General features: G+C 42.6%; 1 protein-coding gene and 1 long non-coding RNA gene across 3 annotated transcripts; one reads left to right on the top strand and one right to left on the bottom strand.

The window, feature by feature from the left end:
- Nucleotides 1-10,629: 10,629 nt before the first annotated feature.
- LOC112589098 (uncharacterized) lies at nucleotides 10,630-11,172 on the bottom strand. Its single transcript, XR_003113268.1, has 3 exons — nucleotides 11,143-11,172; nucleotides 10,874-11,030; nucleotides 10,630-10,696 (listed from the first exon to the last, which is right to left on the bottom strand). It is a non-coding gene; the product is annotated as an uncharacterized LOC112589098 (long non-coding RNA).
- A 5,140-nt stretch (nucleotides 11,173-16,312) lies between these two features.
- Nucleotides 16,313-17,050, top strand: LOC109503585 (uncharacterized). 2 transcript variants are annotated; one of them, XM_025301120.1, is made up of 3 exons: nucleotides 16,399-16,444; nucleotides 16,523-16,561; nucleotides 16,635-17,050. In XM_025301120.1, exons 1-3 carry the CDS (start codon nucleotides 16,436-16,438, stop codon nucleotides 17,022-17,024), a joined length of 438 nt encoding a protein of 145 aa, XP_025156905.1. In that variant the 5' UTR covers nucleotides 16,399-16,435; the 3' UTR covers nucleotides 17,025-17,050. The 2 variants fall into 2 exon arrangements, with proteins under 2 accessions (XP_025156904.1, XP_025156905.1); XM_025301119.1 differs by having other exon boundaries at nucleotides 16,313-16,444; nucleotides 16,523-17,050.
- Nucleotides 17,051-17,578: the final 528 nt, after the last annotated feature.

A 17,578-nucleotide genomic window follows, 5' to 3' on the forward strand; every position in this document is an offset into this window, starting at 1 on the left:
CAGGCCTGTATCTCTAACCGTTTAGGAGATATCGAAGGTTAAAGTTTTCCAAGCTTTCTCCGTTGATATCTCCGCTTCTACTGGGAGTAGAGAGTCGTCACTTACGGCAAAATGTAGGGTTTTGAGAGGACTTTAATTTGGTGCCAGAACCAGGCCTGTATCTCTAACCGTTTAGGAGATATCGAAGGTTAAAGTTTTCCAAGCTTTCTCCGTTGATATCTCCGCTTCTACTGGGAGTAGAGAGTCGTCACTTACGGCAAAATGTAGGGTTTTGAGAGGACTTTAATTTGGTGCCAGAACCAGGCCTGTATCTCTAACCGTTTAGGAGATATCGAAGGTTAAAGTTTTCCAAGCTTTCTCCGTTGATATCTCCGCTTCTACTGGGAGTAGAGAGTCGTCACTTACGGCAAAATGTAGGGTTTTGAGAGGACTTTAATTTGGTGCCAGAACCAGGCCTGTATCTCTAACCGTTTAGGAGATATCGAAGGTTAAAGTTTTCCAAGCTTTCTCCGTTGATATCTCCGCTTCTACTGGGAGTAGAGAGTCGTCACTTACGGCAAAATGTAGGGTTTTGAGAGGACTTTAATTTGGTGCCAGAACCAGGCCTGTATCTCTAACCGTTTAGGAGATATCGAAGGTTAAAGTTTTCCAAGCTTTCTCCGTTGATATCTCCGCTTCTACTGGGAGTAGAGAGTCGTCACTTACGGCAAAATGTAGGGTTTTGAGAGGACTTTAATTTGGTGCCAGAACCAGGCCTGTATCTCTAACCGTTTAGGAGATATCGAAGGTTAAAGTTTTCCAAGCTTTCTCCGTTGATATCTCCGCTTCTACTGGGAGTAGAGAGTCGTCACTTACGGCAAAATGTAGGGTTTTGAGAGGACTTTAATTTGGTGCCAGAACCAGGCCTGTATCTCTAACCGTTTAGGAGATATCGAAGGTTAAAGTTTTCCAAGCTTTCTCCGTTGATATCTCCGCTTCTACTGGGAGTAGAGAGTCGTCACTTACGGCAAAATGTAGGGTTTTGAGAGGACTTTAATTTGGTGCCAGAACCAGGCCTGTATCTCTAACCGTTTAGGAGATATCGAAGGTTAAAGTTTTCCAAGCTTTCTCCGTTGATATCTCCGCTTCTACTGGGAGTAGAGAGTCGTCACTTACGGCAAAATGTAGGGTTTTGAGAGGACTTTAATTTGGTGCCAGAACCAGGCCTGTATCTCTAACCGTTTAGGAGATATCGAAGGTTAAAGTTTTCCAAGCTTTCTCCGTTGATATCTCCGCTTCTACTGGGAGTAGAGAGTCGTCACTTACGGCAAAATGTAGGGTTTTGAGAGGACTTTAATTTGGTGCCAGAACCAGGCCTGTATCTCTAACCGTTTAGGAGATATCGAAGGTTAAAGTTTTCCAAGCTTTCTCCGTTGATATCTCCGCTTCTACTGGGAGTAGAGAGTCGTCACTTACGGCAAAATGTAGGGTTTTGAGAGGACTTTAATTTGGTGCCAGAACCAGGCCTGTATCTCTAACCGTTTAGGAGATATCGAAGGTTAAAGTTTTCCAAGCTTTCTCCGTTGATATCTCCGCTTCTACTGGGAGTAGAGAGTCGTCACTTACGGCAAAATGTAGGGTTTTGAGAGGACTTTAATTTGGTGCCAGAACCAGGCCTGTATCTCTAACCGTTTAGGAGATATCGAAGGTTAAAGTTTTCCAAGCTTTCTCCGTTGATATCTCCGCTTCTACTGGGAGTAGAGAGTCGTCACTTACGGCAAAATGTAGGGTTTTGAGAGGACTTTAATTTGGTGCCAGAACCAGGCCTGTATCTCTAACCGTTTAGGAGATATCGAAGGTTAAAGTTTTCCAAGCTTTCTCCGTTGATATCTCCGCTTCTACTGGGAGTAGAGAGTCGTCACTTACGGCAAAATGTAGGGTTTTGAGAGGACTTTAATTTGGTGCCAGAACCAGGCCTGTATCTCTAACCGTTTAGGAGATATCGAAGGTTAAAGTTTTCCAAGCTTTCTCCGTTGATATCTCCGCTTCTACTGGGAGTAGAGAGTCGTCACTTACGGCAAAATGTAGGGTTTTGAGAGGACTTTAATTTGGTGCCAGAACCAGGCCTGTATCTCTAACCGTTTAGGAGATATCGAAGGTTAAAGTTTTCCAAGCTTTCTCCGTTGATATCTCCGCTTCTACTGGGAGTAGAGAGTCGTCACTTACGGCAAAATGTAGGGTTTTGAGAGGACTTTAATTTGGTGCCAGAACCAGGCCTGTATCTCTAACCGTTTAGGAGATATCGAAGGTTAAAGTTTTCCAAGCTTTCCGTGATATCTCCGCTTCTACTGGGAGTAGAGAGTCGTCACTTACGGCAAAATGTAGGGTTTTGAGAGGACTTTAATTTGGTGCCAGAACCAGGCCTGTATCTCTAACCGTTTAGGAGATATCGAAGGTTAAAGTTTTCCAAGCTTTCTCCGTTGATATCTCCGCTTCTACTGGGAGTAGAGAGTCGTCACTTACGGCAAAATGTAGGGTTTTGAGAGGACTTTAATTTGGTGCCAGAACCAGGCCTGTATCTCTAACCGTTTAGGAGATATCGAAGGTTAAAGTTTTCCAAGCTTTCTCCGTTGATATCTCCGCTTCTACTGGGAGTAGAGAGTCGTCACTTACGGCAAAATGTAGGGTTTTGAGAGGACTTTAATTTGGTGCCAGAACCAGGCCTGTATCTCTAACCGTTTAGGAGATATCGAAGGTTAAAGTTTTCCAAGCTTTCTCCGTTGATATCTCCGCTTCTACTGGGAGTAGAGAGTCGTCACTTACGGCAAAATGTAGGGTTTTGAGAGGACTTTAATTTGGTGCCAGAACCAGGCCTGTATCTCTAACCGTTTAGGAGATATCGAAGGTTAAAGTTTTCCAAGCTTTCTCCGTTGATATCTCCGCTTCTACTGGGAGTAGAGAGTCGTCACTTACGGCAAAATGTAGGGTTTTGAGAGGACTTTAATTTGGTGCCAGAACCAGGCCTGTATCTCTAACCGTTTAGGAGATATCGAAGGTTAAAGTTTTCCAAGCTTTCTCCGTTGATATCTCCGCTTCTACTGGGAGTAGAGAGTCGTCACTTACGGCAAAATGTAGGGTTTTGAGAGGACTTTAATTTGGTGCCAGAACCAGGCCTGTATCTCTAACCGTTTAGGAGATATCGAAGGTTAAAGTTTTCCAAGCTTTCTCCGTTGATATCTCCGCTTCTACTGGGAGTAGAGAGTCGTCACTTACGGCAAAATGTAGGGTTTTGAGAGGACTTTAATTTGGTGCCAGAACCAGGCCTGTATCTCTAACCGTTTAGGAGATATCGAAGGTTAAAGTTTTCCAAGCTTTCTCCGTTGATATCTCCGCTTCTACTGGGAGTAGAGAGTCGTCACTTACGGCAAAATGTAGGGTTTTGAGAGGACTTTAATTTGGTGCCAGAACCAGGCCTGTATCTCTAACCGTTTAGGAGATATCGAAGGTTAAAGTTTTCCAAGCTTTCTCCGTTGATATCTCCGCTTCTACTGGGAGTAGAGAGTCGTCACTTACGGCAAAATGTAGGGTTTTGAGAGGACTTTAATTTGGTGCCAGAACCAGGCCTGTATCTCTAACCGTTTAGGAGATATCGAAGGTTAAAGTTTTCCAAGCTTTCTCCGTTGATATCTCCGCTTCTACTGGGAGTAGAGAGTCGTCACTTACGGCAAAATGTAGGGTTTTGAGAGGACTTTAATTTGGTGCCAGAACCAGGCCTGTATCTCTAACCGTTTAGGAGATATCGAAGGTTAAAGTTTTCCAAGCTTTCTCCGTTGATATCTCCGCTTCTACTGGGAGTAGAGAGTCGTCACTTACGGCAAAATGTAGGGTTTTGAGAGGACTTTAATTTGGTGCCAGAACCAGGCCTGTATCTCTAACCGTTTAGGAGATATCGAAGGTTAAAGTTTTCCAAGCTTTCTCCGTTGATATCTCCGCTTCTACTGGGAGTAGAGAGTCGTCACTTACGGCAAAATGTAGGGTTTTGAGAGGACTTTAATTTGGTGCCAGAACCAGGCCTGTATCTCTAACCGTTTAGGAGATATCGAAGGTTAAAGTTTTCCAAGCTTTCTCCGTTGATATCTCCGCTTCTACTGGGAGTAGAGAGTCGTCACTTACGGCAAAATGTAGGGTTTTGAGAGGACTTTAATTTGGTGCCAGAACCAGGCCTGTATCTCTAACCGTTTAGGAGATATCGAAGGTTAAAGTTTTCCAAGCTTTCTCCGTTGATATCTCCGCTTCTACTGGGAGTAGAGAGTCGTCACTTACGGCAAAATGTAGGGTTTTGAGAGGACTTTAATTTGGTGCCAGAACCAGGCCTGTATCTCTAACCGTTTAGGAGATATCGAAGGTTAAAGTTTTCCAAGCTTTCTCCGTTGATATCTCCGCTTCTACTGGGAGTAGAGAGTCGTCACTTACGGCAAAATGTAGGGTTTTGAGAGGACTTTAATTTGGTGCCAGAACCAGGCCTGTATCTCTAACCGTTTAGGAGATATCGAAGGTTAAAGTTTTCCAAGCTTTCTCCGTTGATATCTCCGCTTCTACTGGGAGTAGAGAGTCGTCACTTACGGCAAAATGTAGGGTTTTGAGAGGACTTTAATTTGGTGCCAGAACCAGGCCTGTATCTCTAACCGTTTAGGAGATATCGAAGGTTAAAGTTTTCCAAGCTTTCTCCGTTGATATCTCCGCTTCTACTGGGAGTAGAGAGTCGTCACTTACGGCAAAATGTAGGGTTTTGAGAGGACTTTAATTTGGTGCCAGAACCAGGCCTGTATCTCTAACCGTTTAGGAGATATCGAAGGTTAAAGTTTTCCAAGCTTTCTCCGTTGATATCTCCGCTTCTACTGGGAGTAGAGAGTCGTCACTTACGGCAAAATGTAGGGTTTTGAGAGGACTTTAATTCGATATCTCCTAACGTTAGAGATACAGGCCTGTTCTGGCACCAAATTAAAGTCCTCTCAAAACCCTACATTTTGCCGTAAGTGACGACTCTCTACTCCCAGTAGAAGCGGAGATATCAACGGAGAAAGCTTGGAAACTTTAACCTTCGATATCTCCTAAACGGTTAGAGATACAGGCCTGGTTCTGGCACCAAATTAAAGTCCTCTCAAAACCCTACATTTTGCCGTAAGTGACGACTCTCTACTCCCAGTAGAAGCGGAGATATCAACGGAGAAAGCTTGGAAAACTTTAACCTTCGATATCTCCTAAACGGTTAGAGATACAGGCCTGGTTCTGGCACCAAATTAAAGTCCTCTCAAAACCCTACATTTTGCCGTAAGTGACGACTCTCTACTCCCAGTAGAAGCGGAGATATCAACGGAGAAAGCTTGGAAAACTTTAACCTTCGATATCTCCTAAACGGTTAGAGATACAGGCCTGGTTCTGGCACCAAATTAAAGTCCTCTCAAAACCCTACATTTTGCCGTAAGTGACGACTCTCTACTCCCAGTAGAAGCGGAGATATCAACGGAGAAAGCTTGGAAAACTTTAACCTTCGATATCTCCTAAACGGTTAGAGATACAGGCCTGGTTCTGGCACCAAATTAAAGTCCTCTCAAAACCCTACATTTTGCCGTAAGTGACGACTCTCTACTCCCAGTAGAAGCGGAGATATCAACGGAGAAAGCTTGGAAAACTTTAACCTTCGATATCTCCTAAACGGTTAGAGATACAGGCCTGGTTCTGGCACCAAATTAAAGTCCTCTCAAAACCCTACATTTTGCCGTAAGTGACGACTCTCTACTCCCAGTAGAAGCGGAGATATCAACGGAGAAAGCTTGGAAAACTTTAACCTTCGATATCTCCTAAACGGTTAGAGATACAGGCCTGGTTCTGGCACCAAATTAAAGTCCTCTCAAAACCCTACATTTTGCCGTAAGTGACGACTCTCTACTCCCAGTAGAAGCGGAGATATCAACGGAGAAAGCTTGGAAAACTTTAACCTTCGATATCTCCTAAACGGTTAGAGATACAGGCCTGGTTCTGGCACCAAATTAAAGTCCTCTCAAAACCCTACATTTTGCCGTAAGTGACGACTCTCTACTCCCAGTAGAAGCGGAGATATCAACGGAGAAAGCTTGGAAAACTTTAACCTTCGATATCTCCTAAACGGTTAGAGATACAGGCCTGGTTCTGGCACCAAATTAAAGTCCTCTCAAAACCCTACATTTTGCCGTAAGTGACGACTCTCTACTCCCAGTAGAAGCGGAGATATCAACGGAGAAAGCTTGGAAAACTTTAACCTTCGATATCTCCTAAACGGTTAGAGATACAGGCCTGGTTCTGGCACCAAATTAAAGTCCTCTCAAAACCCTACATTTTGCCGTAAGTGACGACTCTCTACTCCCAGTAGAAGCGGAGATATCAACGGAGAAAGCTTGGAAAACTTTAACCTTCGATATCTCCTAAACGGTTAGAGATACAGGCCTGGTTCTGGCACCAAATTAAAGTCCTCTCAAAACCCTACATTTTGCCGTAAGTGACGACTCTCTACTCCCAGTAGAAGCGGAGATATCAACGGAGAAAGCTTGGAAAACTTTAACCTTCGATATCTCCTAAACGGTTAGAGATACAGGCCTGGTTCTGGCACCAAATTAAAGTCCTCTCAAAACCCTACATTTTGCCGTAAGTGACGACTCTCTACTCCCAGTAGAAGCGGAGATATCAACGGAGAAAGCTTGGAAAACTTTAACCTTCGATATCTCCTAAACGGTTAGAGATACAGGCCTGGTTCTGGCACCAAATTAAAGTCCTCTCAAAACCCTACATTTTGCCGTAAGTGACGACTCTCTACTCCCAGTAGAAGCGGAGATATCAACGGAGAAAGCTTGGAAAACTTTAACCTTCGATATCTCCTAAACGGTTAGAGATACAGGCCTGGTTCTGGCACCAAATTAAAGTCCTCTCAAAACCCTACATTTTGCCGTAAGTGACGACTCTCTACTCCCAGTAGAAGCGGAGATATCAACGGAGAAAGCTTGGAAAACTTTAACCTTCGATATCTCCTAAACGGTTAGAGATACAGGCCTGGTTCTGGCACCAAATTAAAGTCCTCTCAAAACCCTACATTTTGCCGTAAGTGACGACTCTCTACTCCCAGTAGAAGCGGAGATATCAACGGAGAAAGCTTGGAAAACTTTAACCTTCGATATCTCCTAAACGGTTAGAGATACAGGCCTGGTTCTGGCACCAAATTAAAGTCCTCTCAAAACCCTACATTTTGCCGTAAGTGACGACTCTCTACTCCCAGTAGAAGCGGAGATATCAACGGAGAAAGCTTGGAAAACTTTAACCTTCGATATCTCCTAAACGGTTAGAGATACAGGCCTGGTTCTGGCACCAAATTAAAGTCCTCTCAAAACCCTACATTTTGCCGTAAGTGACGACTCTCTACTCCCAGTAGAAGCGGAGATATCAACGGAGAAAGCTTGGAAAACTTTAACCTTCGATATCTCCTAAACGGTTAGAGATACAGGCCTGGTTCTGGCACCAAATTAAAGTCCTCTCAAAACCCTACATTTTGCCGTAAGTGACGACTCTCTACTCCCAGTAGAAGCGGAGATATCAACGGAGAAAGCTTGGAAAACTTTAACCTTCGATATCTCCTAAACGGTTAGAGATACAGGCCTGGTTCTGGCACCAAATTAAAGTCCTCTCAAAACCCTACATTTTGCCGTAAGTGACGACTCTCTACTCCCAGTAGAAGCGGAGATATCAACGGAGAAAGCTTGGAAAACTTTAACCTTCGATATCTCCTAAACGGTTAGAGATACAGGCCTGGTTCTGGCACCAAATTAAAGTCCTCTCAAAACCCTACATTTTGCCGTAAGTGACGACTCTCTACTCCCAGTAGAAGCGGAGATATCAACGGAGAAAGCTTGGAAAACTTTAACCTTCGATATCTCCTAAACGGTTAGAGATACAGGCCTGGTTCTGGCACCAAATTAAAGTCCTCTCAAAACCCTACATTTTGCCGTAAGTGACGACTCTCTACTCCCAGTAGAAGCGGAGATATCAACGGAGAAAGCTTGGAAAACTTTAACCTTCGATATCTCCTAAACGGTTAGAGATACAGGCCTGGTTCTGGCACCAAATTAAAGTCCTCTCAAAACCCTACATTTTGCCGTAAGTGACGACTCTCTACTCCCAGTAGAAGCGGAGATATCAACGGAGAAAGCTTGGAAAACTTTAACCTTCGATATCTCCTAAACGGTTAGAGATACAGGCCTGGTTCTGGCACTAAATTAAAGTCCTCTCAAAACCCTACATTTTGCCGTAAGTGACGACTCTCTACTCCCAGTAGAAGCGGAGATATCAACGGAGAAAGCTTGGAAAACTTTAACCTTCGATATCTCCTAAACGATTAGAGATACAGGCCTGGTTCTGGCACCAAATTAAAGTCCTCTCAAAACCCTACATTTTGCCGTAAGTGACGACTCTCTACTCCCAGTAGAAGCGGAGATATCAACGGAGAAAGCTTGGAAAACTTTAACCTTCGATATCTCCTAAACGGTTAGAGATACAGGCCTGGTTCTGGCACCAAATTAAAGTCCTCTCAAAACCCTACATTTTGCCGTAAGTGACGACTCTCTACTCCCAGTAGAAGCGGAGATATCGACGGAGAAAGCTTGGAAAACTTTAACCTTCGATATCTCCTAAACGGTTAGAGATACAGGCCTGGTTCTGGCACCAAATTAAAGTCCTCTCAAAACCCTACATTTTGCCGTAAGTGATGACTCTCTACTCCCAGTAGAAGCGGAGATATCGACGGAGAAAGCTTGGAAAACTTTAACCTTCGATATCTCCTAAACGGTTAGAGATACAGGCCTGGTTCTGGCACCAAATTAAAGTCCTCTAAAAACCCTACATTTTGCCGTAAGTGACGACTCTCTACTCCCAGTAGAAGCGGAGATATCAACGGAGAAAGCTTGGAAAAGTTTAACCTTCGATATCTCCTAAACGGTTAGAGATTAAGGCCTGATTCTGGCACCAAATTAAAGTCCTCTCAAAACCCTACATTTTGCCGTAAGTGACGACTCTCTACTCCCAGAAGAAGCGGAGATATCAACGGAGAAAGCTTGGAAAATTTAACCTTCGATATCTCCTAAACGGTTAGAGATTAAGGCCTGATTCTGGCACCAAATTAAAGTCCTCTCAAAACCCTACATTTTGCCGTAAGTGACGACTCTCTACTCCCAGTAGAAGCGGAGATATCGACGGAGAAAGCTTGGAAAACTTTAACCTTCGATATCTCCTAAACGGTTAGAGATACAGGCCTGGTTCTGGCACCAAATTAAAGTCCTCTCAAAACCCTACATTTTGCCGTAAGTGACGACTCTCTGCTCCCAGTAGAAGCGGAGATATCAACGGAGAAAGCTTGGGAAAATTTAACCTTCGATATCTCCTAAACGGCTAGAGATTAAGGCCTGATTCTGGCACCAAATTAAAGTCCTCTCAAAACCCTACATTTTGCCGTAAGTGACGACTCTCTACTCCCAGTAGAAGCGGAGATATCAACGGAGAAAGCTTTGAAAACTTTAACCTTCGATATCTCCTAAACGGTTAGAGATACAGGCCTGGTTCTGGCACTAAATTAAAGTCCTCTCAAAACCCTACATTTTGCCGTAAGTGACGACTCTCTACTCCCAGTAGAAGCGGAGATATCAACGGAGAAAGCTTGGAACACTTTAACCTTCGATATCTCCTAAACGGTTAGAGATACAGGCCTGGTCCTGGCACCAAATTAAAGTCCTCTCAAAACCCTACATTTTGCCGTAAGTGACGACTCTCTACTCCCAGTAGAAGCGGAGATATCAACGGAGAAATCTTGGAAAACTTTAACCTTCGATATCTCCTAAACGGTTAGATATACAGGCCTGGTTCTGGAACCAAATTAAAGTCCTCTCAAAACCCTACATTTTGCCGTAAGTGACGACTCTCTACTCCCAGTAGAAGCGGAGATATCAACGGAGAAAGCTTGGAAAACTTTAACCTTCGATATCTCCTAAACGGTTAGAGATTAAGGCCTGATTCTGGCACCAAATTAAAGTCCTCTCAAAACCCTACATTTTGCCGTAAGTGACGACTCTCTACTCCCAGTAGATGCGGAGATATCAACGGAGAAAGCTTGGAAAACTTTAACCTTCGATATCTCCTAAACGGTTAGAGATTAAGGCCTGATTCTGGCACCAAATTAAAGTCCTCTCAAAACCCTACATTTTGCCGTAAGTGACGACTCTCTACTCCCAGTAGAAGCGGAGATATCAACGGAGAAAGCTTGGAAAACTTTAACCTTCGATATCTCCTAAACGGTTAGAGATACAGGCCTGGTTCTGGCACCAAATTAAAGTCCTCTCTAAACCCTACATTTTGCCGTAAGTGACGACTCTCTACTCCCAGTAGAAGCGGAGATATCAACGGAGAAAGCTTGGAAAACTTTAACCTTCGATATCTCCTAAACGGTTAGAGATACAGGCCTGGTTCTGGCACCAAATTAAAGTCCTCTCAAAACCCTACTTTTTGCCGTCTTTTGTTCCTCTTACCTTGAAACTCTTCTTGTATGTTGTACATATATTCTTCAGATTGAAAAGTCTCCAAAGATGTTGGTGATATATCGCTTCTAGATAAGGGATGTTCTAAACTTTCGAAGTTTGTTATAGTCCTAATTGAGACATTATAAAACAGTTATTACTTTACTTGAGAGCATACTGTTTATGAAAATGAGAAACTGACAATTACATTCGTTATTGAAATAAAAACAAAAATTAATATCATAAATTTTGTATCAACTACAATAAAATTATTATAACTTCACATTTGAAGAAAGTATAACACCTACTTGCGAGGTTCCACTGTATCGGATAAAAAATGTAAATGTTCCATAAATGACTATGGTACAAAATGAACAGCTGCTTGCCCACTTTTTGTTACAGACTTTTTTTTCTCCTTTATATACCGATCTCGAAGATTTCTCCAACGGTTCTTCACAAACTCCTCTATTTAAATTATATAAAATCATATATAATCCATGCATATACATTGTTTTTATACACATTTTCAAATAATATATACTAATAATTCAAATAATAACACAATAATAATACATACCAGTCATATTAAGTTCGTGGGCAACCTCACATCACAATTTTTTTTTCAGACCATTATCTCGGTAGCACTTATCTTTCAAATCCCACAATTGTGGGCGGTTTCTTACATAATGGATTATTAACTCATTGATACCCTCAGGACTATATTCCGTACATGAATAGTCCTCACTTATTAAATCCATGTTTGTGTATCGTATGACATATAACGTAACCTACAAAAAGGATGGTTGTAAATTCACTACTTTTTGCGTTCTCAAATTCATCCGACGCACGTATGACGTGCGGCACAGTGCGGAAAAATTAAAATATTTTAATCGCAACGCAGTGCGGTGCGGCATGCCGGAGCTTGCCGCAACCGGACCTGCGCCTCCCTCCTGATTGGTCACCGCAGCTTTTGCCGCAGCTCACCGCATGCATGGAGTCTTAGCTTTAAGCTAAGACTCCATGCATGCGGTGAGCTGCGGCAAACGGTTGCGGTGACCAATCAGGAGACAGACGCATGCCGGAGCTTGCCGCAACCGGATTTGCGCCTCCCTCCTGATTGGTCACCGCAACCGTTTGCCGCAGTTCACCGCATGCATGGAGTCTTAGCTTTAGTCAGGGCCATCACACGTAGAAAAATTTTAACCGTAACCGTAAGGTTGTAAGAAAACTGACCAATCACAGTCGATTATTATAATGTCACAAGAGAATGGATCGACTGTGATTGGTCAGTTTTCTTACAACCTTACGGTTACGGTTAAAATTTTTCTACGTGTGATGGCCTTAACGCTAATGTTATAACTCCTACTTAAGGTGAGTTGCGTTTACACATTTACGCTTATCTATTTGAAATAACTTAATAACTTTCGAGTGAATCAAGGATTTCCATTAGTACCAATATAAAAGGCCGAAAAATGAAATGATTGTGATTGTAGTCTGAATATAAAAGAATTAGAATATGAAAAGAATAGTATGTAAATAAATCAATAAATAAAGTAAACTTTTAGGTTATATTATGAATTTGAAAATTATAAAATATGTATATATCTATATAGTAAAATTTATATAATAAAATATAATATTTAACTAAAAATGAAATTAAAATTTTAGGTTATCAATTCTGGAAAAAATTAATCATGGAAAATGTGGAAAGCGTACGCTCGTTTATTGCTATATATTTGAAAATAATAGAAAATATGACGCAATATATACTATATGTACGAAATATTTTGATTAAACGGCGAAAGTATCAGAAAAAATTATATTACAACATTTGTTGAATTTAACACCACCAAATCATTTGCTTGATCTCGGACCCATATTACAATTTTCACGACATAAATCAATTTTACAATCAAGTTAAGATGTTCAATTTTTATATTGGTATTATTGTCATATTTACACTGCGTCTGTTTACACGTCTTCCTTACGTCGATGTAGAAACTCTAAGCCTCTTCACCAAATGACTTTGAGTTATTACATCAATGTAATAACTTCGTCGTAAAGGAGTGTTTACACGGCATCTAACGTTGTGGCGGCTTTGAGACGGCGCCACCTACGAACATACCGATTAATGCGAAGCACTCAGACCGGGAAAAGGAGCAAAAGGAAAAGAGAGACGATCCGATATAGTCAGAAGAACCAGATCGCTTCAGCAGTAATAAAGTCTCGAACATATATGTCAGTGTGAAATTGTAAGTGTACCTGATTGTGAGTGATATTAATAAAAAGACTGAATTTGTATTGGTAGGACAATTAAAAATACCCAGAGACCTACAACTGGTCACCCCAAAAACCGAAAGCAGCAGAAAAACTTTCGAGAGCATGCCGCTTAACCGTTCCCCGACACGTGGCAATATGGAATCTACTGCCGGCGAGCAGAACGAGGCTCGACAGCCCGAAAGCGGTGCACGTCCGATCGCAACAAGGGACTCTCGAGGCTCAGCTTCCGGAACAACCGATGCGATCCCGTCTCAAGGGAGGTTAGACGAGGCATGGATTAATACAACGCAGCGGGTAAAGTTACCACAACCTCTCTGGCGCGAAATGCCCACTCATTGGTTCAATGTAGTAGAAGCTACGTTCGCGCTCAACCGCATTTCAAGCGACGAAACCAAATATCGGCACATCATAAGCAACTTGGACCCGACAATAATTCCTTTCGTCACGGACTTGATCACAGACCCGCCAAACCAAAACAAATACGTAGCGATCAAGAAGAGAATTATCGGAGCCTTCGGCGAATCCAAGGAAGCCAAGTTGCGCAAGCTACTACGGGGCCAGGAGCTGGGCGACGATAAACCCTCACATCTCTTACAACGCTTACGAAATTTGGCCGGCAGCGAGGGTAGCGATTCTGTAATTCGTACTCTGTTTTTAGAACAACTCCCAGAAAGCGCGCGCGGCATATTAGCGATCTCACCCGAGGACGACCTGGACACCTTGGCGATGCAGACAAACAAAATAATGGAAGTAAGCTCAATTAGCTCAATTAGAAGTCAAGCCGCAATTAGCTATAATCCAAGCTGGCGCCCACCAACCGGAGACAAGCAGTACAGCACCGGGGATACAAGCGCAAATCAACGAGATCAAAAATATGGTGGAAAAGCTTTCAGTCAGGTACAAGCGAGGCCAATCATGGAACAGAGGCAATCGTAGAGACCCCAGACCGAGATCCAAAAGCCGAAATCGAAGCGTGAGTAAAGATTCCAATAATATAATTTGTTATTACCACTCACGTTTTGGAAATCAAGCAAGGCGATGTCAAAAATCATGTGCATATTATAATGAAACTAAAGCCTCGGAAAACTAAAGAGGCCAAAGCAGGTAGAGGCAACTATCAACGGCCACTTTAAACACCTCCGCCTCCGAATAACAGACAAGAAAATCGGAATCAACTTCCTTGTCGATACAGGATCCGACGTATCAGTGCTACCGAAAAGTTTTAGTAAACGGCGCAACGAAGCAACTAGTCTATCAATTTTTCGCAGCAAACGGATTAAAGATCAGGACATACGGAGATAGGGAGCTTGAATTAAATCTAGGTCTAAGACGCAGCCTCCAGTGGAAATTTATTATCGCAGACGTTTCAACGCCAATCTTGGGAGCTGATTTCTTCTACCGTTATAACCTCCTGATAGATTTAAGAAACAGAAGGCTCATAGACGGATATACACAGCTGAAGGTCATAGCACAGGTTACGCATAAGCAAACACAGTCGGTATACATACTCAAACACCAGAACGTCTTCTCACAAATACTAACAGAGTTTAACGATTCACGAAACCTGCACATACAAGAACAAACAAACATACAATAGAACATTATATACTAACTAAAGGTCATCCCATTATAGACCGTGCGAGACGTTTATCTCCAGAGAAACTAAGATTTGCTAAAAAGGAAATCGACAACTGGATAAAAAAAGGAGACTGCCAACCAGGAAGTGGCCAATGGGCGAGTGCGATGCACCTCATGCCTAAAAAAGACGGAGAATGGAGAATCTGCGGAGTATCGAAGATTAAACAAAATAACAATACCGGATAGGTACCCGATTCCACATCTGCAAGATTTCGCTCATCAACTTCACGGCTACATGGTATTCAGTACCATAGACTTAACCAGAGCGTATCACCAGATACCAATGACTGCGCGGGACAAGGAAAAAACAGCCTTAATCACCCCTTTCGGTCTATTCGAATTTAATGTCATGCCATTCGGCCTAAAAAACGCAGCGCAAACATTTCAACGTCTGATGGATACAGTACTTAGAGGACTAGAATTCTGTTTCTGTTACCTAGATGACATCCTGATAGCATCTCGGACAAAGACGGAGCACATGGACCACCTACGGCAAGTCTTTAGAAGATTAAAGGAGCACAGCCTCAGTATTAACGTTGAGAAATGTATCTTAGGCCAACCAGAAGTCCAATACCTCGGATGTACAATTAACAAGGATGGTACCAAACCAATACGAGCTAAAGTCGAAGCGATACTACGAATAGCAAAACCAAAAACCATCGAGGAACTACGTAGGTTGTTAAGAATGATAAATTTTTATCGACGTTTTCTCCCAGACGCTGCAAGAACACAAGCACCGCTACATGCGCTCACCGTAGGAGCGACTAAGAAAGACAAACGACCACTGAACTGGAATAAAGAAGCAGAACAAACATTTGAGAGCAGCAAAAAGCAATTAGCAGAAGCTACATTAATAGCACATCCAATCCTAAACGCAGCGTTGACGTTGTGCACCGATGCATCAGACGTGGCAATAGGAGCAGTCCTAGAGCAACGTAGTGACGGACTAAAACAACCACTAGGATTCTTTTCCAAAAAGTTAACCCAGACACAAATGAAATACAGTGCATATGATCGCGAATTACTTGCAATTTACGAAGCCATTAAATTTTTCAGATACATGATAGAAGGGCGCGAATTAACAGTAAGGACGGATCATAAACCACTAACATATGCACTAGCCCAGAGACCAGATAAGGCTTCCCCACGACAAGTACGGCAACTCAGCTTCATAAGCTAATTCATCAATAACATGGAGTATATACCAGGAAAAAACAACGTCACAGCAGACACGCTTTCCAGGATTGAAGCAATAGACATGCCAGTGATTGTCAGCACGCAGGAAATAGCAGAGGAACAACAAAATGACGCGGAACTACAAACTCTATTACAGGGACAATCTGCACTCACACTAAAAAAGTTGCGACTAGATGATTCTGAAAAAACAATCTATTGTGACGTCACAAATCAAATATGAATTTACATTCCAGCTACATTACGCAAAAGAATAATTCAGACAGTCCATGGCGCATCACACCCAGAAGCAAAAGCAACCCGCAAAGCCATAGCCAAACGCTTCATATAGCCGAACATGAACAAAGAGGTGGCGGCATGGGTCCGGACATGCTTACCGTGCCAACGTACTAAAATTCAACGCCATAACCGATGGTTCCCGGAGCACATTAATATTCCTGACGAACGTTTCCAATACATACACCTGGGCATCGTAGGACCGTTACCAGTAGTAAAGGGTAACAGATACTATCTAACTATGATAGACAGATATACAAGATGGCCTGAAGCGACACATCGATAACCGACACATCAGTCGATACGATAGCAACGAGTTTCTTCACTACCTGGATAGCTAGATTTGGAGCACCACTTATCATAACAATGGACAGGGGAAGTCAATTCGAGTCACTCCTCTTCGACGCCTTGACGAAGCTCATTGGTAGTAGACGAATCCGCACGACAGCTTACCACCCACAGTCCAATGGAATGATTGAAAGATGGCACAGGTCATTAAAAACTGCAATAAAATGTCATGAGACGCAAAACTGGGTGGAAGCATTACCGGTCGTACTACTCGGTTTAAGGACGAGTTACAAAGAAGACATCAAGGCATCCACGGCAAAGTTAGTATACGGCACGACACTGAAATTACCCGGAGAATATTTTGCTGCAGAAGAACCAACGGGATATCCACAGATGTTCGCAGAGAAGTTCCGGAAATACATGAGGACAAGTAGAGCAGTACCCGCAGCTCATCATGTTAAGAGCAAACCATTCATTCACAAAGAATTGGAGAATAACACGCACGTATTTGTACGCGTAGACAGACCGAGAGGGCCGTTAGAGCAACCATACGAGAGGCCATTCGTAGTTATGAGCAAAATTAACGACTCTCTTTTCAGGGTAAATTACAAAGGACAACAGGCGACCATCAACATAGATAGACTGAAACCAGCGTTCATGGAAGCTGCAGAACCACAAGGACAAGGAAGCGCGGAGGAAACAAACCCGCAACCAGGACCATCCACGGCAGACATTTCCTGCACCCCGAAGGAACGAAACAGAACAGTCAAATTCGCGACTTAGTACTTCAGTCACTCAGGGGGGAGTATTGTGGCGGCTTTGAGACGGCGCCACCTACGAACATACCGATTAATGCGAAACACTCAGACCGGGAAAAGGAGCAAAAGGAAAAGAGAGACGATCCGATATAGTTAGAAGAACCAGATCGCTTCAGCAGTAATAAAGTCTCGAACATATATGTCAGTGTGAAATTGTAAGTGTACCTGATTGTGAGTGATATTAATAAAAAGACTGAATTTGTATTGGTAGGACAATTAAAAATACCCAGAGACCTACAACGTCAGTGGTTATAACATCGTTATAACTTTGGCGTAAATTCGGCTGTGTAAACGTAGTCTATGTTGGGTGCTTACGACGAAGCACTCAGGGTTAGTTTCGGATCAAAAGTACGAATGCCGCTTTATAATCTTAATATTTCATGTTCTGCTATATCCTGTCTCAAATAGCGACCGGATTGTCACGGGTCTTTTTCATTCAAGCAGGTGATAAATATATTATATTTTAGAAGATAAATATATTATATATTTAATAAAATAATAAAATTAATAAAATTAATA

Source organism: Harpegnathos saltator, unplaced genomic scaffold, assembly GCF_003227715.2.
Source record: "Harpegnathos saltator strain DR-91 unplaced genomic scaffold, Hsal_v8.6 scaffold402, whole genome shotgun sequence".
Lineage (NCBI taxonomy): Eukaryota > Metazoa > Arthropoda > Insecta > Hymenoptera > Formicidae > Harpegnathos > Harpegnathos saltator.